The sequence below is a fragment of the Chanos chanos genome, chromosome 4 (genome assembly GCF_902362185.1).
Source record: "Chanos chanos chromosome 4, fChaCha1.1, whole genome shotgun sequence".
Classification (NCBI taxonomy): Eukaryota; Metazoa; Chordata; class Actinopteri; order Gonorynchiformes; family Chanidae; genus Chanos; species Chanos chanos.
This window is the reverse complement of record NC_044498.1, coordinates 40,012,505-40,038,535: the sequence shown is the minus strand read 5'-3', so window position 1 is coordinate 40,038,535 and position 26,031 is coordinate 40,012,505. Positions and strand designations below refer to the sequence as shown.

General features: G+C 41.0%; 1 protein-coding gene across 1 annotated transcript in view; it reads right to left on the bottom strand.

The window, feature by feature from the left end:
- gfra1a (gdnf family receptor alpha 1a) overlaps positions 1–26,031 on the bottom strand; it is a 53,998-nt gene that overhangs the window by 12,512 nt on the left and 15,455 nt on the right. The window contains exon 5 of the mRNA XM_030772320.1: positions 1–36. This exon is cut by the window's left edge and continues 316 nt beyond it. Within this exon, the coding sequence (XP_030628180.1) occupies positions 1–36 (36 nt within the window). The remainder of the gene's footprint in view (positions 37–26,031) is intronic.

Here is a 26,031-nt window from a genome sequence, read left to right as displayed (position 1 = left end):
TCAGACAATTATTCTCCCTCGCCAATGCTGGCTCCCCTGGAAGAGAGACAGAGGAAAAAAAAAAAAAGAGGAGAGACAGAGTTAGGCACAGTACTTGAATAAAAAATTACTCTTGGCAAAAATGAATTTGCAACTAAGGACAAAGAGGGAGATACAGATAAAAACAATGAGAGAGAGAGAGAGAGAGAGTTGGGGGAAGTAGAAAAGGAGAGGGAGAACGAAGGAGATGGAGCATTGAGGGTGAGAGAAATGGTATTTTTAAAGAAATTTATTCTCCCAGAGATGCAATCAGTAGATAAGAATGAGGAAAGTACATAAAAAAAAGAGAGAACAAAACGCACAGAGTAAGACTTTTTTTTTTCTGTCTAACAGAGGGAAGGTCAAACAGAGAGACAGAGAGAGAGAGAGAGAGAGAGAGAGAGAGAGAGAGAGAAGGTGAAAAAGAATGGAGAGGGAGAAAAAGAGCCATGATGTTATTTCCCAAAAATAGCCATTAAGCAGTGGCTGAGTTGCCTGTCAATGCTAAACGCTCCTTCGCCGACACTCCTCTCTTTTGTGCTGCCAGAAATCAAACGGGGCATTTTCTCTGGTACACCTCGGGCCAAACAAACATCACGAACCAAACGACGGAGTCATCAAAGAAACGTGCGTGCTGTTCTCCGTTCAGCTGTCCACGCTGGCTAATTACCCGCATTCTTCCCTCATCTCTCCATTAATTAACATTTCTGGAGACTTTTTAGAAAATGGAGCAACAGCAGCAGTTTTGGCTTAATGAGCTCCAATTAAAAGCAGAGGAGGCTGGAGGAGAGCCATGTGGAGAGTGTGTGTGTCTGGGTGTGTGTGTGTATGTATATATAGGAATGTGCATTCGTGTGTGTATGTGCATGTGCATGTGCGTGTGTGTGTGTGTGTGCGTGCCTACACCCTTCTCTCTGTGTTAATAAGGTCCTCCATCCCTGAAGAAACTGATGAGTACATATTTGAGTCTTTCCTAGGCACATGTCTGTGTCTGTTATCTGTCTAAACATACAGCTCAAAGCCAGCTCATTTGTGTTGTGTTGTTCATTTAGATTTATATGAGACTTTAAGAGTGTATGTGTGAGTACGTGCTGTTCTTGTCACACTGCAGCCAGCAGTGGATCACTGCCACAGTGGGGATGACTTTTGACCTCGAGCAGAGAACTGTAAGACGACACCATTCAGATCCACATACACACACATAGACAGTATCCATAGACAGACACGCACACATATGTAAACACAGCACACACAATACGACCTGCCACACACAGAACACACAGTATCCTCATGCAGCACACACACAAACACTGTTCATCCAAACCACAGTCCAGCTAAGAGTCCAATAGACTAGAGCCCTGCCAAACCAACAGTCTCAAAAAACTCCTCAACACTGCTTACATACTTTTACACTCTCTCTCTCTCTCTCTCTCTCTGTGTGTGTGTGTGTGTGTGTTGGTTGCAGTTTGACAGGTTGCAAATATATCATGTATCAAATTCCTGCCTCATCCCTTCACATAGTTCTGTGTCTCTTTCCTGTGAGAAAGAAAGGAGATGGAACCGAGAGAGAGATTGAAAGAGAGGAAGGGAGGGTGAGAGAGAGAGAGAGAGAGAGAGGGAAAGAGAGAGACTGAAAGAGAGGGAAAGAGAGGGGGGGGGAGAGAGTGTGTAGTGGTTAAGGACAGTAAAGTCACTTCTTTTGTCCTACTGTGGCCCAACTATCTGCAATGACATCTGTTAATCTGGATGTTATTGTGTGTGTGTGTGTGTGTGTGTGTGTGTGTATGTGAGAGAGAGTGTGTGTGTCTGTCTGTCTGGCAGATGGCTCCGTCACTGACCCCCATATCAATACACAGTCCCCATGTGCCTGATCGCAGATGCACACAGACACACAGACACACTCACACGTGCTCACACGCACACATACACACACACACACACACACACACACACACACACACACACATACGCGAACAAATATAGCCAGTTCCCATACACAGTCTACTCTGCATCCCATGGCGGAGAGAATCCCTTACTGCCCTGAGAAACACACACACACAGACACACACACACACACATACACACACACACACAGGGGCCATCTGGTCTCATGGCTACGGTTGCAGAGGCCCACGCAGGGTCTCTTGTTTCCGATACAGCCTCAAATTGATTAGTGTCGCCTGTTTCTTCCTACACCCATCTCTAATTATCAATTATCAGGGGTGTTTGACCTCCCTTGCCAGAGAGAGGAATAAAAATGAAGAGAGAGGATGGGAGGAGGAGGGTGCAGGCTTTGTTCACAGCAGAGTCTTATTTCCTTTTTTTTTCCCCCCTTTTAATTTGGGGAAATTCACAAACCTTTAGCTGTACCTCGGAATTTCCCTTTCTCAGTCAGTTTGTCTTTGTCTGTTGTTTCTGTGACTTGAGACATCTTATCATCTTATTACAGTTATTTGTTGGTTTTGTAAAAACCTTTTTAATGTGGTGTATATAATGTGGATTTTGAAATGTAAAGTTATGAGCGCCACGAATAGGTAGAAGCTTAGATTACCACGTGGTATGTTTGGTGCGTCATAAGAACATTTTACAAAGATTCAAACGTATGTTAAATTTGCTAACACATTTTTCTTTCTTTTTCTGGCCAGATTTCTTCTCATTTCCCAATCTTTTACTCCAGTTTGCTATTCTGTTCATCACTCTCTCTCCCTCTCTCTCTCTCTCTGTGTATTTATACCCATAGTATTTAAGGGTCAGCATAGTGAGTACTCTCAACTGGGGGGGGTCCAGTGATGTCTGGCTCCACAGAGTTTTCATTGTTTTAATGGGTCCACAGTGAACACATCAGGCAGAAATGAATGGAGAGAGGAAGTCTTGTGTTTTAACCTTTCTGTTTTCTTTTTGCTTTTCTTGTCTTTAATAATCTGTCTGTTTTTCGAAATAACGTCCCAGTGCAATAAAGCCACATAGCACAGCAGCCAATACCATAACTCAGAAACCCTGGAATTGATCCCTACAGCACTAGTATTTCTCTCTCTCTCTCTGTCTCTCTATCTCTCTCTCTCTCCCCCCTCCCCTCATGATAAAAGTTGCATATGTGAGTTGTCTGTCCCGGGGGAGTGTGCTGTGCTGTTATGGAGAGCAGTGGTTCTTCTCTCATATTGCATTACAGGGAGATGAATTTGTGCTGGGGCTGGTTTCATTACCAATCAGCCAGAGTGGTGATGGGCTGGAGAGGAGAGACTTCTGGGATCAGCCCTGGAGCAAACACCAGGGTCCTGGACCCTTTAATAACAAACACACACACACACACACACACACACACACACACTTTTTAGCCTATAGTCACAGATGGATATGCTCCTCACTAACATGGTGTGTGCTGATGTGAATTCTCATATATATTCAGCTCCACATTCCCACTGTACTGTCACACTGATTTACTGGAGGGACTCTAGCAAGCCAGTGTATCACGGAGCCAAACACAGCATTGGGCAAACGAATTGTCTGTACATAATTAGTCCTTTTGGTGCCATTTCAGAGTGGATACACTGGGAGACTGGGAGCTTTATCACTGAAATCAGATGTGGACCTTGGAGTTTAAAGTACTGTCACATTTTCCCAGAGGGTTTTTTTTTTTTTTTTTTGGTCAGTATGAGTTGTGCAATGTCTGTTCAAGAGAGGAAGACAGCAGGGCTGTTCTCTTTCCTCTTTTTTTCCTCCACCAAAATGCTGCTGTGGTTCTTTTTGAGATGCTGTGTTTTGTGAGAAAGCATGCTGTTTCTTGTTCTAACCCTTTCTGTAGAGTTAAGGCATACCAGGTTCAAAGCTGTCATGAGTGATTGCAAATGTAGTAAACACGGCTATAAAAAGAAAAAAAAAAAAAAACTTGAGTTCCTTCATTATGTGTTCCACCTTAGCCAAAATCCAACCTACAATTTTACTGCTATTCACAGTCCGAATTACAGGGGGGGATTGGGGTGGTCTGACCCCCCTATTTAAGACTTGGACCCCCCAGAAATAATTGATGCCCCCCCCCCCCACCCCGATTGTCATTGTATAATTCGCACTCTCCTGCTTTTGAAACTACCCAACAGACCTAAGCCTGAATGTTCCTTGTGGACCATCTGACCAACATGCCATAAAAACTACAAGAGCTTGAACACTGATCTTTGTGTAGTTACAGCACAGATCTAGAGTTACAATGACTGGTTCTTACATTATAGTATAGCTATAGCTGACTCTGTGCTTTTTCCTTATAAATCTTGTGCGCAGGAACACTGCTATGCTAAAAGACAGATGAAGCAGTCTGTTAGACGAATAAAATTATGTGTGCTGTAACACTGATGAAACGGGTATTAGCGGCAACAGGCGTTGGCGGAGCTTGAAACACCTTGATTAGAGAGAGTGAATACCGGGGTAAGAGACCGTCCTGTGGGGTATAGAGTAAAAGGTCACAGATTTCACCAAGCAGAGTCACTAAGTGACAGCCCGAAGAGCCCCCAAAGCTCCCGCGAGCTTCCGACGCACTCTGGTTTCACGACGGCCCCACAGATCTGTCAGTCAAATGTCAAAATTGTCAATCATCACGCTGAGCTCCTGTCACTGGCCCATAGAGAGCAGAGAGGGGATGGAGGTGGAGGTCAAAGGTCATGCCCGAGAAAAGAGTCTTTGCCCAGTGCATAACCTGTCAAAACGACATCAGTAAGAAAATGCTAATCCTTCTCAGAGACAAGAGAGGCAAGTGAGAAAAGCCCACAAACTCATCTGTAAACATGAAGGAGTGTGTTTTTGACAAATTAAACACAAATACTGTGGATTTTTTTTTCTTCCTCAAGAAAAAAATAAAAAATGACAGGATACCTAAAGCTGTTTACAGGAATTAACAGCTTTGTAGTTGAGTCAGAAACAGAAGTTTGAACACTCACTATGGCTGAAGCACTACACATCAAACACACCACTCACAGAGGCCACACACAGGATCATGCCAAAGGAAATCCATCTTCAAAAGCAAAATCCAATCCAAAATTATTCATTCTAAGCCGTCATGACGGTGTTGGACTGTAATCCCTATTCTAAACAGCTCCCTGTTTTAAATCAACACCCTACGCACACAGGTAAAGAGTAAACAATTCACCTTACTCTCTTTTATTATTCAAACTTTTAAAAGGCACTATGTTAAATAAACATAGAATCAAAGCGTTGAATGTATCGTCAAACCAACGATGCTACATGGAGACGGAGAGTTACTTGGAGTTAACTGTCATGTTCGCGTCTCACTTCTCAGACAGTTAGTTAAACGTCACACATTAATATGACATTACATCAGTCCCCACAGTGTTCCTACCTGATGAAACCTGTCAATCAAAGTGCTCGGGCAGAGAAGGGGTATATCCTAAAGGCAGCCGAGACTTTATTTCGTTAGTTTAGAAAACACTGTGATGAGAATTTGACAGACAAGCTTGATCTCACTAGATATTTCTGCAATCAATGTGTCTGTGTATCAAAGGTACTGTAAGATGTGACAGTAAGTGTACAGAACATAGGCTTCTTGCTTAGATAAAAGCTCCCATTACTCTTTGTAAATACAACACCAATGTCAAAGTTTAATTACTTAATTAAATTAAAAAAAAAAAAAGTGTTTTCAGCACATAATGAATTTAGTTCAGCACAAAAGTTTTAGCCCCCAAAGACCCAATTTCTCTCTCAAAAGTTATTTATTTGTTGTGAAAAACAAACCAACCCTGACTGTCACTTTGTATAATTGGTTGGGAAGATGCTGAGTGGTATTCACAAAGCATTGTAGACCACGGGTTTTGATTGATGAGGTTCATTTTCTAAGCGCTGTCTTCGACACTTAAAGTGCATATGACCCAGTTCTTTGGGCTATACGTTTTTAATTTAACATCCACCGTGCCAAAGCCAGGCCTGAAGATGGATGAGACCTGCTACACAATTCCTGGCAGGTAGATCTCAGACATAGAGCAAAAAAAAAAAACAAAAAAACACTTGGGCTTGGCAAGAGTTTTAGGGAAGAGAAGAAAGGGGGAGTGGGAGATGAGAGAGAGAGAGAAAAATGCTGAACACTGGGAGGGAACATGCGTGTGTGTGTGTGTGTGTGTGTGAGAGAGAGAGAGTGACAGAGGGAAACCTTTTTGAAGACATATTGCAGTTCACAGGACTAATTGCAGGAGAAACGTGTCCTCAGACTCAGTCACAGAGCAGTCTGTAGACTAGAGAAAAGGCCTCCAGCACAGATCATTTAAAAATACACCAGCAACCACCCATCCCTGTTCTAAGTGCTTAAATAAAATTACTCTTTTGTTCTGATTTAGAGAGCTTTACAAATACGACAGTCTTACTGCCTGGCCTGCCAGAGCAGCTAGTTCTTCTGAAACACTAGCAGTGGGTGAACTGTTTGAAATCCCAAATGAGAATTAACATAGGGAAATCTTGAATCCAAGATGTACTGGGAGCTAAGGCAGAGAGGTGAAAAAAACTGTTGGTCGACTTCACATGGGTGCAGGGCGTCTTGTCATGACCAGTGCATATACTAGTACATGGAAGCTGTGGTTCCAAATTTAGGCAAAAGAAAGTAACATATTCAGCAAAAAGGGAACAGCATTGAGGAAGGTGAAGGTATACAGTGAATGAGGTTTTATTGAACAAGTGTGTAAACAAAGGAGCTTACTTGTGTCCTATGTCCACATGATTACTTCCCCTTCTGATCTTTCAACCCTATGTTTAGAGCCAATGTTTACAGTTTCACCACTCAAACAGTACACAGAGTACAGGGCACTAGGTGAAGACTCTGTTATCAAGACCCATTAGCATTCTTCAGTTTTGTAATGAAAGTGAGTGCAGACTTAAAACATTACCACACACATTAGGAAATCATATGCATATGAATGATTCAGTCACCTGGTTTTAACACTATGAGCGTGTGTGTGTGTAGGGGGGGGTTAAAGAACGAAAGAAAGAAAGAAAGAAAGAAAGAAAGAAAGAAAGAAAGAAAGAAAGAAAGAAAGAAAGAAAGAAAAGGAAGCTGGCCATAGAGGCTCTTGCTCTGAGTGAGGTCACTTGAAATCCTGATGAGTCATGTCCTGTATGAAGAGACTGAGCTATAAAGTGAGGACATCATTTTCTGTTGAATGCAGCACTGACTGCAAAAATAAAAAAAAGAAATAAAAAAAAGAAAAAAGAAATAAAGCACAAGTCCTTTCTGAGAGATGAAAGCAGGCAGACAGTACACCTGAGGTTGAAACATGGTTTCAGCGGACCTTGCAGAGATGATGTATGTGTATTTTTCTCTGTTTCGTCAGAGTTTGCCTAACTGCCAGCTTTTACAAACCGGACTCAGTGGGAGAAAGTCACTCACAGAGAATGGTTTGTTTTAGCTTTCACTCATACCATTATCATAAACTCCTACGTTCCTTTTTTTGTGTGATAAATATCTCTCCACGTGCAACTATCTCTCCAGCTGCACCTCGACAAGACTGAAGTAGCGTTTTCAGCTATCATTTCACAGTATCTCTGACAGTCCATTCTCACACAGGGAGACAAAAGACTCAGACCGTTGGATGAAACCATAAGAGATGGTTTGGTATTAAGAGTTTATGGATGGAAAAACAGTTGTAAGTGGTCTAGAAATGCCCATTTAAAACGTGACTGCACCGTTTAAAACTGCGACTGCGTGGCTTTGATCTGTACTTAGAGCTAAGTGGTCCAACAAGTGATGTATATTTAAAGACTTGGAATGTTACTTACAGTAGTGGTGGAGGGTATAAGAGTATTTAATCAAGCCTGTATGTGTGTGTGTGTATGTGTGTATATTGCCTGCCTATACATGGATGTGATGGCTGCTTTAATCATGTTTGCTATGTGACCTGTGTGTTTGTATGTGTGTGCACGTGTCTGGCTCTGATTATGGTCACGCATGATTATGGTCTCTACACTGTGATGTATGCGTTTGCGCGCTGCATTAATGGTAAATAGTGAGCCCCAGTAATGGACTGTATAAAGGAGAAAAACTTCTGGTTCAGCAGTTGTCACCGTGTGCTTGGCAGTGAGAAACTGACTCTTGCGAACAGATCAATAAACTGGTAGTTCTCTTCTAGATGAACATGCCAGAAACACAGCTGGAGATTTGTGTTCATCAACAAGCACCGAGTCAGTCGATTCCCTCACACACCTTCATATAATCACTCCCTGCTAAATACAGTTTAGGATTATTACAAACAACTCAATGAACCTTGCTTGATTCTCCAAATGACCCCTCACAGTGAGCTGCACCATTGCTGACAGGGACCACATACAAACTTTATGGGAAGACCAGAGTTTTATAGTGCATTCATGTGTTAGTGCACTGTTCTGAGGACAGACACCAGACCATAGCCCTTACCCCATCTAGACACCTCACATATCCCTATACTAGTGCTGGGCAGTATACTGGTTTAAATTTCCCAAATGGTACGATTTTTTCATATTCCACCATACCGTAAGACTGTTGAAACAACAGCTGTAACGCATCAATAAGCAACAAATGACACAATATTGTTTGCCGGTAGAAGCGCTGTGGAGCACTGTGCAGAGTTCATTGAGAGGGGACTCCTATTAACTGTGCGTACCCTTCCTGCTGTTATAACTTTACAACACAACAATTAATGAACCACAACTTACTCTGTTTAACAGGGAAACACACCATGGCACACAACAATTTGTGACACATAAACGATTTGTGACACTAATAGTTGTATGTTTACAAAATTACACCGCCGAACGGCATGCTGGGTACAGTTTGCTAGCTAGCCAGGTAGCATAGCAATCTGTTGACAGCTGGGAGAGTCTCCGTCCCTGCGATGGATTAAAGACCAGAAAACAGAGATGGAGGATGAAAAAAGTGAGACCAGAGATGCACTAGAAAAACCTGTGCCCAAGAGAGAGGAGCTGTGTCTGCAGTTTGGAAGTTTTTTGGTTTTAAAAAGCCCGGCGCAGACAAAAGACTCGTCCCCACTAAACCGGGTAAATCTGAAAATGTAGATTTTATGAAAAACGTTCTCCGTGGAAGTTTAGGTCCGTTTATAGTGTTTATAGAATTATCTTAAAATATGTTGTTTAAAAAGGAAGCAATGTTAAAGTTGTTGGCATATCTATTTATTTGTAAGTTACTGTTTTTACCACCGTGTTGCAGTTAACACGGTAAAAATTGTTTACATTCCGCAGATGTTTCATTCATACTGATTCCTTCATATATTCGGTCATTTTCCGGGGCCGAGCAAACCCTACAGTAATCGAAGCCTTCATTATATACATGATGAAATTGAAATGTTTTTATATTCTATGTACTTCTGGCCGTAGAATAAGCCACTACAAACCTATATAAAGGCCCAGCCATGCAAAATAAATAAATAAATAAATAAATAATATTGTGATGTACCGTGAAACCTCCAGAATCTTAAAAAAATAACGTGATACAATTTTTTGGTCATACCGCCGAGCACCACCCTATACTAATCCAGAATTTCAACCCTCAGAATCATAGCCCTTCCCTCATCTCTACACCTAAAATATCCCTATACTGATCCAGTATCTCAGCCTTCAGAATTAAGAGAATCTGTGTGTGTGTGTGTGTGAGAGAGAGAGAGAGAGAGAGAGCGCGAGATAGCTCTCTGAATTTCATTAAAACATCAAAACACCTTTTGAGCAATCCATTTTCAAAGCCAAACACAGGGCATATAACTAAAATTAGTAATTGATCAGGTTGTAGGAAAGATTCTTAGGGAGGAAACAGGTCAAGGTAACATTGCAAACTTTACTGATTTGGGAGGAATAGACAAAGAACTGGGTACAAAAACAGATTTATCTTGAGAAATAGCAGCATTTCTAAACCGTTTTTCTTGCTTGTGTCCTTCCTCTTGTCCATTCCTTTGGTTCATCATGATTTAGTGCCTCACACTGAAGGGAAAAATGACTTAACACTCAACTGCAACATTATGGAATGTTCCAGAGGGGTCTGTTAGATCTCTGCTTTTTTTTCTCACTTTTCAGTGAAGAATGACGACATTAACCAGGGTCAGAGGTAAAAAAAAACATACACTACGGGTAAAAAGACCATCCCACCATTCCACACGCCACTGAATCCTGCTGTTTCTGATCATGACTACATCACTGAGAATGAAAAGTCCCCAATAGCAACACTGAACTTTCAATGACAAAACAGAGCGCCAATGAACTGAATTCTTTCATATTCCAGGCCTTATTTATGTGCTTCAGTCTGAGTAATAAATACTGGCGATGTAAAAAAATATAGCATTTTTCTTCTTTCTTTTTTTCAACTGTATTCCTAGAGATCAGGGGGCTGAACATTGACATACTGAGTTGAACATCAATAGGTAATGTTGTAGTGTCACCTATAGGCAGGGATCTAGTGTCTAATCTCTCTGCTGAGTAAAACACAGGGCCCTTTTTTATGGCTGTCCCTTGTGCATAAAAGGGGAGATGTTCCAGAATGTTCTGAGAGAATGTAACGAGAGGAGAACACCTGCTGAGAGGCTTGGGGTTCACCTCCATGTTCACCTCCCAGTTCACCTCCACTGAGAGGTACAGCAGGTCCATCAGGTCCATCTCAAAGCATTTCCTTTTTTGAAGTAAGACATCAAAAAACAAGAGCATTGCTTATTTCTAGAGAACCTGGAGTTTCTGTTTATGCCTTTATTCTATGTCAAATTCCAGTGAACTATTCAAGACATAAAAGATTTTGCTGGTTGGTTTACTTGTTATTTTGTTTATAGAAGAGGAATAGACACATTAACAGTATAGATTCATAAAAAGCTCCATTGCACTCGGTTTGTAAGTTATCTGAATTTGTCTTGAGTATGTCTTAAACATGAATCATACATAATATGTGATTAATTAGTATTCTAGAAAACCACGCTAAAATGATTAATGGAATACACTGGCTTAACCACCAAGCGAGTGACCGCTGCACAGGGAGGTTGTCACAGTTGTTTGGCTTCCTGCTTAGATAGTATTCTTTTACGGATAAAGGTGCCGTCTCCATTTTACCATTTTTCATGAGGTTACAAAGTGCCAAAAAACTGAATCGCCTTAATAGCTGTACAGTGTCACTTAGACTGAATTAGTTCCCTGGCTTTTTCCTGTGCACTCCACTCCTCTTATAAAATACCACAAAAAAACAATCCAGTGATGGCTTCTACAGATTTACAGTGTGTGTGTGTGTGTGTGTGTGTGTGTGAGCGAGAGAGAGAGAGAGAGAGAGAGAGAGCATATTCGTTTACTTAAGCGAAACAGGTTGTCTGGTCAGACACTGTGCAGGTTTAAATGCCTCTAGAGTGCACCCCTTTAATACACTATATATTCTGATTCTGTTTGAAATTCAGACTGCTGAAGTGGTCCAACAGGGTGTTTTAAAAATCCTAACTCTCCATCTGACCTTAGAACAGAGCAACAGCACTGACACCATGTTTAAACTAACATGAGCTATAAACCGAACCCACAGATCTGACCATAGAGGAAGGTGCGAGAAAAGACCCCTCTGTGACCTTCAAGAGAGGAAGGATTAATGGTCTGAGAAAGAGACAGAACCAGGACGTTACCCAGGTGTTCCACATTCTTGATTCTTGCTCCTGATTAGAAGGTGTGAAGACTAGTTTTTTTTTTTTGGGGGGGGGGGGGGGGGGGGGGGTTGTCAGTGTTGTGAACATAAAATTGCAGATTATGGAACTGGCCACCATGTGGAACCACAATGACTTGTAAACTGAGATGGAGAAAGATTTTTTTTTAAAGATACCTTTTAATTAAACGGTAAGTTCACTTGAGATGCCTCTGAAAGACATGGTAGTTTATGGAGGAAAATATGTCAGATTGGTCCTTCTCCTTTATTTACGCTAGCGCATGAAAAAGCTTGTGCTATTTTATTTTTCCTTTTTTGCATTCTTGAAGTCGTGAACGACACAAATTCTTATTCGACTAGTCAAACATGAATAAAAGTACTGCGATGAGACTGTCAGGAGAAAACAGTGTTAAAGGAACAGGTAGGGAAGACAGAGGTGGTCATTTGGTGAAACTGTGATATTTCCTCATAGCAGAATTTATCTGGTTTAACCAAACTACTTCTACTACTTCATATATATTTATATATCATGAGTTAATCAGTATTTTGTCTTTCATTTACCAGCAGTTCCTTGACTCGGCTATGGTGGAATCAGAGAGAAAGTGCTGTTTTGTATCTAAACAGGTTATTCTGTACAGATTTCAGAATGAGAATGTGTTGTTTTGTACATAAACAGGTCATTCTGTACAAACTTAAAAGAAAAAAAAAAAAAGAAACAGCTCTTTAACTGTTGATGCAGAGGTAACAGGCATGTGCACTCTAATGAGGAAAACATGGCAAATGACAGGGGAAGTGAGCCCATTACTGGCCAGTGTAACCAGGCACTGAGAGACACTTTAGTCTCCCTCACCGTGTTTAACATCCCTTAATATGTTTGTTTTCCACCTGAACATTCACTGATGAAACACATCAGCCTCACGAGAGCGAGGATGAGAGAGAGAGAGAGAGAGAGAGAGAGAGAGAGAGAGAGTGTGAGAGAGAGAGAGAGCGTGGGGGGATTTGACTTTAGTTTTCATTATTAACAAATGAATACAACCTTGCAAAGGTCAAAAACAATATCATGTAATACCAACCAAACAATACCAAACCAATAATGCTAATCTCTAAAATCACCTCCAAAAATGACTGAAGTGATAGAAAATATCCTAAACATCAATAAATAAGTGCATGCAACTGTGATTGTGTGTAGAGAGACAAAACCAAACCCATCACAAAAAAAAGAAAAACAGAGTGTCTGAGAGGTAGAAAGAGTCGTCGCATTCACAGAGCACAAAGCACTGAGAGACTCAGAATATCTAGTGATAAGCACAGACAGAGAGAATAAAGAGACAAAGGCTAGAACTTAAAAACATGCAATTCCAACGGCAAAATCCAGCTCCTTTTTCAGTGGATGGGCGCTTTGCCAGAAAGTGTTCCCAAAGACCTGAAATCTGCGTGGAGCACGTCAATGGTTAAGGAGAAATCTTATGGACATAGTGCCTGTTTTTTTTCACACAGTAAAAGCAGTACTCTGACCACTAAAGTGACTTCTTTTATCTGTGTCTTATTCTCTCACTCGGCTCTCCAAGTGAAGGCTGACTCTAAGGTCTCGTCTCTGAAAAGATAAAAAAAAAAAAGAAAAAAAAAGAAAAAAGTGAGTCCTTCGGTTCCCTATGTTTAAAATGGAAACACACAGTGAAAGACTTCACAACATGATGACAGAAAAACAGCTCTTAAATGGAGAGAACTAGACAGAGGAAGGAAGAAAGAGAGAGACAGCGAGAGAGAAGAAGACAGAGAGAGAGAGAGAGGGAGAGAAAGAGAGAGAAAAAGAGAGAGAGAGTCTGGGTAGTTGTTGATGGAGAAGAATGGAAGTACTCTGCTGTGAAGCTACCTGCTGATTTCACTGATCGCGTTTAGTACCTGGCAGGGAGCTGTAAGCAGGCATAACCTGATTCATGCATACGCACATACCTTCCTTCTTAGGCACAGGAAGAAGAATCCTTCAGCATATGCCATACATTACACACAACAATTATAAGCATGGATACTGGCGGCGGGGGCATAGAGTTTTTTGCGATTTATGAGGCAAGGGGAGGCATATGTTTCCATAGCAACTTGCAATAAAGGTATGCCAGAGTGTCCTATTTGTATTGAAAACACACGTTCCCTGAAGCATGTGATTATAATACATTATAAATGGACCCCCCCTCCACACACACACACACACACACACAAAATCACACTCTTTAATATATATTATGTCTGAGAATGAACCCAAACGGTATAAATACATCTGATCATTTTGGACTTTGTTTTCTTTTTTTTTTTTGTACAGGAAAGCTGTTCCGGGACTGGGGGAAAATGTTCTGATGTTTCTTTTTTCCCTCTCAACTGGAAAAGGGGTCAGAGAAACGGCAGGCCCTGTACGCTGTTATTGGAGATCTATATGTTTGAATGATTAATGGTGTCTCAGCTGCTGTTGGAAAAAAGGGCTGTATTGATGTGACACAGCTTGTTCAGCTCATCCACGTTCTGCTTCGATTCCACGTTTCTCTGGCACTTTTGACAAGTGACTTTTTTCTCTTGTGACATCCAAACACTTACATTATTCCTACCTCTCACTCAGCCTTTCCAATCATCTCCAGACTCCCCCCCCCACCCCCCCCCCCCCCCCCCCCCCAAAAAAAAAACAGTCCATCATCTATATGATTCCTCTCATAGGGTTTATTCAACCATCCTTCTAGAAAATTAGTCAATATTACAGTTTCATAAAAGTCTAGATATGTGACATCTTAAAACCACTCAATGAAATGTGTAATAAAAAGAAATTCAATGTGTGTTTGTTCGAATATTCAGGACCGTAAATATCAAGGCCTGTAAATCTCTGTGGTAGATTAATTTTGTCTTATAAAAAACTATTATTTTCACACTAGATTACCATTACAATAAATAAAATTCACATGGGAAAAAAAACATTAGTGTGGATGTTACTCTTTCCCTTTTGTCAGTCAAAAAAATATGAATATGATTAATGATAGTATTCTGCGGGGGGAAAAAATGTTAATGTTATTTGTGTTGTTTGAAAACACTACAAAGACAGAGCATGAATTCATTTTTCAGTGGTGGATTATGACTTCATGTGCATAAATGTTAAGTACCCCCTCACACATTAATCAAACTTTCCTGAATCAATGAAAACTACAACTCCACACAATCTATCTATCTATCTGTCTATCTATCTATCTATCTGTCTGTCTGTCTGTCTGTCTGTCTGTCTGTCCATCTGTTTACCTATGCCTATGGGTATCTATCCATAATAAAGAGACAAAAAGCCTGCCTGTGTACGCATTTACTAGCTTAAGAGCTACATAAGGCATTCAAGACAAGTGAGCCAGTGATTTGAAAGATGTCCTCTAATCGTAATGCCTCTTACAATTCGCACCCTCATCTATGCCCTTAATAAGTAAATTCACTATGAAAGATTCAAGTGAAGCGATTGCGTGTGAAGAGATTCTGACAGACCAAACCAAGCACCCTCGATGCTTTAATCCTAAATGTACTTTCCCAGTGTTTAACAAAGCATACCTCACAACACTGGCAAAAGATGGATTACTGCAACATCTGCTCACATTTCACCTGCAACCAGCCTGTGCAACGTGTTACAAGACAAAGCACGTGAAATAACAGCAGGTAAAAGGCCTTTACACTGTTTTAGTGGTAGGTCACACTATAGTGTTAAAAAAAATATATACACGAAGGCCTCCAAATCGTGCACTCAGCTGTGCACTGTAGCTGTGTTAGGCTTACAAGAGGACAAGTGCACAGTCTCTCTCTCTCTCTCCCTCTCTCTTGTTCTCCTTTCTCCCTCTCTCTGGTCACTAAGGGTTGGGTATTTATCTAGTGCAACTCCTCAAACACATTATGTAACGTGACGATGCTTCAAACTTTCACTGATGTGGCTGTTGTATGAGGGGGAGAATTGCCTGTTCAAGGATAATTAGATGCTCCAGTGGGGAGCTAATGGGGGCAACATTTTATTTATTTTTATTTTTTTTTAAAGGTGGACTGAAATCAAGTGAATTTGGGCATGCTCAGGGCAGTATCAACAGGATTGTAGGAGTGTTTGCATTAGATGTGAGATACTGCCCAGTTTGTCAATGAATCTGCCGTCAAATTAGCTATTAATGCAGAGACACATACTACCACTGCGGCAGGACACACATATCATACTACTGCTTCACTGGCAAACTGCTTCATTAGCTGTGATATGTGACATATTTCTGCCAGCTTTAACAGAAGCGTTAACAGATATCAACTTGGCCTTTTCACTGTCCATGCTCTCAATTCAATGGAATTCCATTCCCACTCAACGCATTTCAAAAGCATACCCTGCCAGACGTCTGCATTATGTAATTATTCAAATCACTGTGAACCCACACACTCTTAAAGCCAGCAGTAAGATTAGTCTTCATCAGGAATTCATTATTGTATTATCGAAGACTTCTAACTAAGTTAACTAAGTCATTTAATGAAACCAGCCCCTTGTCAAATCTACTGCATTTGAATCCTATGAACCCAGTGACTGGAGACTTCCATGCAGTGCAGACAAGACTGTATTGTGTTGAGTGTGCAGGAAGAATTGCTGTGGTCACTTTGACCTTGATATGTAAGATTAGACCCGGATGAGCAGGCCGACTACTGTTCACCCAGTTTAGTCGCCTAGTCTGCATTGGTTCCATTAAACCCCTCAGGGCTTTCATCTTACAGTGTGAAGTCTGGTCAACAGAGTGGAATAATCACAGAGCACAGAGAAAAACGAGAGAGAGAGAGGGAGTGTGTGTGTGTGTGTGAGAGAGAGAGAGAGAGAGAGAGAGAGAGCATTAAAGAGAAACTAGAGCAAAGATATATGTAATCTCTGTATAGAAAGATCAGAAGGCTAAAACAAAAGAAGGTCTGTCTTTATGTGTTGGTTCATGTCCATATGTGTGTATATGCACACAAATACATGTACTCATGCATGTGCATGTGTGCAACTACATGTGTGTGTTAGAGAATGTGTGTGTGTGTGTGTGTGTGTGTGTGTGTGTGTGTGTGTGTGTGTGTGTGTGTGTGTGTGTGTGTGTGCATGCGTGCGTGCATGTGTGCGTGTGAATACAGGTTTTTGTAAATATGAATTTTGTGAATCTGTATGGGTTTTATCAGTCTTTATCCCTCTGCTAAGCTGAAACTCCATTTGAAATTCAGACTGCTTAATGTTACCGAGGCTCTTAATCTGGAGGAGATCAATGTTTAATAACCTATGAAAATGTACATTTGCTCTTTCCCTCCAATGCCCGTGGCTCACTCCTGTACCCTGGGGGGCTAGATTTTCAACTCTCCCAGATTAGCAGTTAAAACCATAAACCAGTATTAACGACTATGGATTTGTGAGCGGAGGTAAACGATGCGGACAGCCTATTTAGCCATCACAAGACACCAGCCATACAATGAAGAAAGGGCTTGGTACACTTTTTTCATACCATGGCACTGAAAATAATAATGCACGATGCTAGCCGATACACCATTCTGATTGGTCAAGAAGTGGGTATTCACTAATTCTTGTGTAACCATCTAAAAATATCTAAAAATATCAACAAGCACACTACCAGACCTTAGAATAGTGTACCGTTTTTGGCTAATTAATGAAAGTAGTCTGGTTTGCCCTTCCAGAAGACAAAGAGGAGACATGACGGAAACTATGTGATGGGTCCTGTCTGCCTGTTTATATTCCCTGAGGCATTCCTTTTACAATGACTAATGTGATAATAAACAGCAACGTGTCTGCGGAAATGTTCTGTGGTCAGCGGGCTACATACAGTTTTCTTGCGCTAGTGCAGGGACTAATTCTAAGGCTTTTGGGAGATACTGTATTCTTTTTTCCTCAGTGATGACCATGGTTACGTTTCATAAATAAGATTATTCTGTGGAACTAACAGGCTGTAACTGACTTGCTTTTTCAGTGGGTTATCCTTTAAGTATTCATTGGGAAACAATATACATATTACATAGGTAAAGACATTATATGTTAAATTGGGTTAAACACAAAGATGCCCTGTCAGTCAGAGACACATGAAAGCTTAAAGTGCCATTAGATAGACAGTGAGAGTCTGTGTGGAAGTATCTCTTTGTATCAGTATACTTATGTGTGCTTGCTTTTTTGTCGATGCAGATACACAGATACATTAAACTTAGGCATGCACAGTACATGAGGTAGAAACATATCAAAACTTACAGTGAGTTTTAATCGATGTTTAAGTGGCACTCAAGAAACTGAGAGGACTCTTAGCCATAAACCTCTATACCTGTTTTCTCTCTTTCTCTCTCTGTCTCTTTGTCTCTCTGTCTGTGTATTTCTCACATGCTCCTCGTTGCTGCTCTCTCTCTCTTTCTCTCTCTCACCTAGCTCTTGTCCCTGACTGTGGTTGAAGGTTCATGTGGCTGTAATATTACAGATCATTATTTTGAGAGGCGTGCTTTAAGGAATGCATTTGAAAGTGATGTGCTTTTGATTAGATTCTGCTCTCAAGGTTTACGCTCTCACTCAACTATTTCATCAGGGACATCTCTCTCTCTCTCTCTCACACACACACACACACACACACACACAGCCTAACACCAAAAAAAATCCCCACCTCTTGGCCAGAGATGTACATCGAATTCCCTTTTATTTATTTATTTTTCCAAAATGCTATTTCAGTTGTCAAGGACATGGCTAGGTGCCTCTGCTGGAGAGAACTTATGTATGTTATTAAGTAAAAGCCTGGGAAAGGGGGGATGATTCAGAATGAGAGGAAGAGTAGGAGGAGGGGGAGATTATACTCTTTCAGTAGGTGGGGAGCAGACAGGAGTTAATATCACGCCTCCTGGAGCTGAGCCCATTGGCAATAAGCATGTCCATGCATTGATGAGGAGGTTTTAGTGTAGACAGCAAGGGACTGGGCAGGACCTGGTCTGTCTGTGGGGAAGAGATGATGGAGCTCTAAGCCCTGCAAGAGCTCAACCCTGAACCTCTAAAACCTAATGCTCAGTCAGAGAGTCTACAGCGGAGCAGGTCAACCGTGTAGTGTAAGGCTTAGTGAGGACCTCTCTTTCATCTGTTACAAACACACTGTCCTGGACACACACACACACGCACACACACGCACGCACGCACACACACACACACACACGCACACACACGCACAGACAGAAGCGTGGACACACACAAGCATGCACAATGAGAACCTTCACACACACAGAGGAAGACTGCATATCTGTAATATGAGTGTATTCAAATACAAACAATGCCTTTAATAAAATTCTGTGACAATGACAATCAGTAGAAAGGTTCCGGAAAATATATTAAAAAAAAAAAGAAAAAAAAAAATGACATTCATATGCTGACCCGGTCACAGTTCTGTATGAATGATTAATGGAATGAAGTTTTAATTTATGGAAAATGTCTGTCTTCTGGTTAATGACATGCAATAAATCTTAAACTCAACTATCAGACATCACAAGGTCATCAGTATCGTCACTCACCAAATGAGGACATGGGCTGTATCAACCACACATAGGCAAAATAATCAATGTGTGTCCACATACACCTGGAGTTCGAATACAAAGCCATATTAAGACTGAAAAAACTAAAGGGAGATCTCTACTCTTCACTGAGGTCGCATCTGAGAAAAGTTATGGAAGACTGGGACTTTAAATCAACCTATTCTGGCCCTTTCCTTGGATGTCGTTATACATTTTTTTTTTCAATAACGTTTTTCAAAAATATTAGATATCGTTATGGGTCAAGAGTTAATCCAAAGGACTTGAGGACTTTGTGCGTAACAAAATCACTAGAACTAATCTGTGTTTGGCTCTCTCTAAACCACTGAGGTTAGTCGCTGTCACATTAGACTACAGTGACTGGATGTAAAATGAGAGCGTAAGATCTGTCATCGCTGAGAAAGAGGAGCCAGGCTGCATGAAAAGCCCAGTCAGCTGACTAAAATATTGGGGGTGAAAATTCTCAAAAAAAAAAAAAGAAAAGTAAAAGAAAAAAAAAAAAAAAACATTGACAAGGAATGCAGCAAGTACTGCTAGGGAGTCGAGAGAGAGAGAGAGAGAGAGAGAAAAAAACACACGCACAGGCTTGATGGTGTGTGTGAGTAAGTTGTGAGTATGACTCGACTTGACCTGAGGAAACTGTGTTATTTGCTGTTGGTGTTACCCAAGGGTCTTCCACGCTCACAGAGGGGGAACATTGCTCCACCTGATGTTAATGTGAACTAGTGAGGCCTCAGTTCTTTTTAAGGGCAGGTGCTCCCTAAGGAAAAATGCCTCTCCTGGAAAGTCTCCTTCATAAATGCTAATGAAATGCAAACGAAAACGAGTGTGATGTAACTCCAGCCACGGTCTCAGCATTTGAAAAAGATGTGAAATGAACATTTTCACATTTCAGTGTAAAACATCATCTGTCAGACGACATAACGCTCAGCATATTCATACGTTATAATTAAGGGTTTTTTTCCCCCCTCATGCATAATCTGTGTAGTTTAATAACAGAGCTACACATTGCCATTGTAGTACTATGTGCATATGCAATCCTCACTGCTGCAGAGACTTCTGAGATAGCGACCACAGATTTGGTTGACTGACATTTGTTGGCTGGAATTTTGAAAGTGTGTTGAGGATTTGAGCATGACCCATGGGCTCTGTGTGTTTGTATGTGTGTGTTTGTATGTGTGTGTGTGTGTTGGCTTTTGGCATCACCTGGCTCTATTAAAATTCCTGCATCTGTGCAAAGTCCATTTAAGATTCTGAGCCACAGAGAGAGAGAAAAAGAGTCATTCACATGGGGGTATAGACGTTCACCCCCTCCCCTTAAAACACACACACACACACACGCACACACACACACACACACACACACACACACACAAACACACACACACACACTGCCTTATTAGATAAAATGTTCCCCTAAAACAAATGAATCCTGCTGTTACACAGCAGTGCTTGACTCACACCACTAAACACCAACATTTAACTTCATTTCACCAGAAATTTCATCTCCGTCTTCAAATCAAACATCTCCCTATGCACATACACCAACACGCTGATAATTTATTTCCCCTGATAAATATACTCAATTAGTTTTTACCTCAAACATATTCTCTGCTTCTTTAGAGTTTTGCTGTTAAATGGGCCCTCAATTCTCAGTGCACTAATTCACATACCACCAGCTTCAAATCTCATCTCCAACCTTGTCTAACTGGGTACTTATCCTGAACTGAAATAATAAATGAATGGTTGCATGTTTCTATCATGCTCTAAGTCATTTATGGCCAGCAATGTGACCCTCTTTTTAAGGGTGTTGGGTGTTGACTTAGTGGTTGAGCTGAACGACCTTGTTTGTAGGTTAAGGTCATTGTTCTGGTTACTCTGTCGCTTTAATGCTCCTAATTTTGCACACTGTTACATTCTTCACTCTATATCTACTGTGTTTCTCACTTTTACAAAGGGCTCTCTTCTCTCTCTCTCGCGTTCTTTTTCTGTCTTTCTCTTTGTATGTTTGCACAGGTAATTTTTCTGAAAAATAATACAGCTAAGCCATAACAGGGCAGTAACACAGAAACACTGAAATTCTGGTCGTAATGATACCGTTAAGTGATGCCACGTGTAATGGTATTATTATTGATCTGAGCTGAAAGTAGGTCTCAGGCTAAGTGTGTTTGTGTTTCTATAGGCTAATATCACAGCAGATGGCCCTAACACAGATGACCACTCAAGTCAGACTGGGGGAACAGGTGTGTCATCTAAGTCTGTCCCTGCTGAAACATGAACCCTGTCTTTTCATTCCCACTGTCACATTCACCCAGCAAGTCTGATGCTATGCTTCACGCTGGATTTTTTCAATTAACTTCATCCATGTGACCCCAGCCCAGTATCTTTGGAGACAGCATATGGGCCGCTGTGACCATGAAAGCCAATTTGACACGGGACACCACGTTTAATCAGATTTCACTTCTCTCTCCCCTTCCTGCAAATTGTTTAAGCTCTGGGGGTGCGCGTGAAAAAAAAGAAACAAGTGGGGGAAAAAAAAGCGTCTTGCATGCGTCAATCAATTAGTAGTATAATCCAAAGGCAAGTCCAGCCATTATCCTTCAGCAGCCTTTGTCACAAGGCTCAGGAAACATTTGCAGCAATTGTCTCTAAAATGTGAACTATCTGTCTGATTTATTTTAAGGTGTGTAAGGGTTCGGTTTATATAACCACGTTTCCACAGAGAATTCATACAACATAGTGTCGGCTCTTACTTAGTCGGAGTAAAAAATAAGTGCGGCAAGGGCATAGTGGTTAGAGAAGCAGCAAAGTATCAGAGGGGTTTTCAGTTCATTCAGCAAACCTGAAGCTTCACATTTGACTGCAAGGCACTTGGTGACTTTTACCATAGACTTCAAACAAAGTAATAATAAGTCACTTTGGAGAAGAGTTTCAGTTAAATACATTAATGTAAATGTTGCCTGAGCCAATAACCACTAGGTGTAAAAAAAAGTCAAAAACCGGTTTACTTCAAGAGGGAAAAAAGGTGTTCATAGAAAAAGGCATGCAGTGTTAACGTGTTAGATATTTCATCGTCACAATAGTAGTTTAATGTTCAGCGGGAGTTTGATTGGATTAGACCCACAAATTTCTTTTGGCTGAAAAGTTGGCAGTCCAAAAAAATAAATAAATAAAATAATAAAACATGCAGTTTGATTTGTGGCACTGTCTACACAGATGGGGTGAGAGAAAAATGAGAGCGGGGAGAGAAAGAGAGAGAGAAAGAGCGAGAGAGCGACAGTGTAAGAGAGAGAGAGAGAGAGAGAGAGAGAGGGAGAGCAGAGCATTGTATTCACACAGTATAGCTATAGGTTCCCATATATCAATGACTTGTCCAGTTACTCCATTTACAAATGGTTTGCAACCATGAAAAGACCAGGACTGATGTTTCTAGGCAGAAGGGGATAAAACTGAGAACTTGTAGAAATCTATAAGCCTTTTGTTAGGAAAAAAACACACACACACACTACATTCAGCCTTTCTTTAAACCTTATATCAAACCCTAAGCCTTGTACTAACTGATGAAGTGGAGGAATTGACCAGTAATATTAGCCTAAGTAATATTAAGAGCTACACAACAAGTAGTTTGCCATTCATTCTAAGTAAAGGAACGATATCTGCAAATGCAGGGAAATAAGAACCAGTTTGGATCCCCCCAAACACCAACATTAAGCTCTGATTTCCTTAAATCTTCTGCGAAAGTACATTTCCTAACCAGTGGTTCATTTTAAGCTTCCGTTCTTCTGGCGAGACCAGACACTCTCACTTTGCATGTAAATCTGAAAGTCTACACGCATACACATACACACACACACACACACACACACACACTGATGGTAAAAGCAAATCTCACTCTGTGCACCCGGTTGGGATTTCGCCTGTAATTTCAGAGACTCTGGAATGAGTCATAAGGTGGAGAGAGGTGGAAGAATTAGACAGGGAAAGCACATGCAAGTAAAGCTTTCTTCTTGCCTCTTCCATATCTCCTACTCTTTCAACAGGTCCTCTCAACATTCAGGATTTTCAAAAATGTACCAAGGCAAGCTTGTGTGCTCATGTACATACGCACGCATAAATGCGCCTGCGTGTGTGTGTGTTGGTGTCAAGACTGTGTGTAACACCCACATGTACAAAGAGTAGTAGCTGAAAGCCAAAGAGCTCCAGCCTCTCTCTGCAATCAGTGCCCGCAGGGAGCCATTTGTGCAAAATTGCTTTCTGCCCGTCATTCAGTCAGCAGAAAGGCCTAGCGACGGGTGAGCTGGCATGCTATTGAGTGCGTGCGGTCATAAATGTTTTAAATGGAGAGACCCTGCAGGCCTGAGTGCAGCGGGGCCAGAGCAAGCAGGCAAGAGGACAAAAAACCTTCACACCTTTAGGACTGGAGAGCGAAGAACAGAGCAAGTCCGCTCTCACGAGGACACCGCACTGTACAGGTTTCAGCGAATAAAACTTCGGGGGGGAAAAAAAAAAAAAACAGAAACACATACATTCACACACCCTATCCCCTGTCTACGTAACACATACATTTATATACATTCACAGTGTTACGTCTCTGGCATGTTAGATGGTTTGGGTGCTAGAGGAGTGGAGAAAAGAGCAGCAAGACCAAAGAGTCAGCCAAAGAAGGTGAATACCAAAGCATGTAAAGGAACAAACTCAGAGAGAATGACAATATATATCATCACCCAAGGCTGAACAACACAGAACACAAATGGATTCTACACTTTTAAGAACAAAGACAAGGAAAAAGTAAAACCAAAAAGTATAAAACAATCCTAACAAGAGACGTTTCCCAAAGCAACTGGAGTACATAACAGGTGAAATCAATCAAACTTCTCTCATCTCTGAGATATGGATTTGCAGATTGCTCACGCTTACACACTCACACATTTTGCTTAATGTCTGTTTTTTAAACAGCCCCTAAACACATAAATACACTCATGCACTATAAGCCGATGAATTTGGGAAGTCAGAGTTGCAGTGAACTAGTACTGTGAAATGATAGATAAGCCTCCAGCTGTAAGGGTCTAGCCTCCAAGTATGCTAGCAACAGTCAAATCCTTTAAACTACTCAGACTCATACAGTCATAAGCACCAGTCCCCACTGTGTCTCCTCTCTCTCACTCTCTCTCTCTCTCTCTCTCTCAACTCCTCTCATGTGTGCACTAACAGTGACTTTATCTCTTGTGATTGCCTGTATAGTTCTTTGTTAGGACGACAGCGACAACCTCCTCTAAGCTCTTTTCAGCAGGCCTTGATTTGTCTTGTATTGATCTTTGTGTAGCTATTGCCTGTAAAGACTGTGAAGTGGATGGCTCTTATGTCATGACATGATAGAAGCAACCAACTTATTGGAAATTGTGCTTTGCCACGCGAACCTTGTAGTTTTGATGAACACTGTACTCGCTAGCAGTCCTGCGCATGGATAAGAGTTTTTAAATGTAAACGTTAAATCTTAATTTTTGTGACAGCCACAGTCTCTTCAGCTGTCTGAGAAGAGCTGCATAATTGTGTTTGCGTAACTGAAGCTGATTGTGAGCCGCCCATAATGAAAGGGAATTAAGAGTACTCAGTAATTTATTAGCTGAAAAAAGTTGCTCTGTCACCTCGCTTGGGGGAGAAAAAAAAAAAAAAACTGAAAAGAAAAGGCACCAAATGCTCACGCAACACTCTCGTTTCCTGATGTTACCCCAAAGTCTACAAGCCATGTCAGCTGAAGGTCCGTTAATGTTCCAAATCTGGAACGTTCTTTCAAGGTATCCAGAAATAACTAGCATTTGTGTTTGTTTATTTATTTACGGATTTATTTGTTTATTTTATTCAGCGTCACCTGTTTGCGAGGATGGTGATTATGTATGCATGACTGATTCTGACTCACGTAAGTCCTTCGGGCTCTTTTTTGCGGCGAGCTAGCTTCCTTCTGCTGACCTGCTTGACGCTTTCATTTCGTCTCTCAGAAAATTCCAGCGAATGGCCGACGACTAAATCAACAGCACATGAAAGACTCACAGCGAGAGGGAAAGGCCACTCAGAAAAATAACGAGCCGTGTTATAAAGAGCTCGGAATATTCACGCAGGAAACAGGCAGCCCTCCCTGCTGCCAGAGAGCCACGCTGTCTGTTATGCTAATATGATGAATTTTAATTTCTGTGGCGATGTTCTCGCTAAAAATATTAACCGACGCTGTTTGGTGTCTGCGGAGCCTTTATGCTAATAAGCTTGTATGTGAGTTAAAATATTCAAATACAATACAAATATTGTGTAGGTCCATGATCTAACTGGGAATGTTTACTATCTTGTATGGGAGCACATCAGCTCCCAAGAGTAATAAAAATTCAGATGCAAAGGGCATGCAGGCTACTTATCTCAACACTCATGGAGAGAATGTCAAGAACAAATAGAAAGTTTGTTGTATTCACCTATGCATAGGTAGAAAGTTAGTGAGCTTTGGGATGATTTACTGAGGGCCTTCAATGCAACTCAGCTTATAACTCCATCTAAACTGTAAGGGGACGTGAGTTTTGGTTAAAACAGAAATGTTAAAATTCTGAAATCACAGTTGCCAATTAACTGACCCTAAATCCAAAAAAGTCATATTCAAATGGAACCTGACAATAACAAACATGGAATCTGAAATCTGATTTGTCTGTGTTTTTGTCTCCACAGTCTAACTCTTCATAATCATTAGACATAAACACCTCGTTCATGTATGTACATCTGTATGTATATATGTATTTATGTATGTATGTATCTGTCTATCTATCTATCTGTGGTGTTTAGTCTTA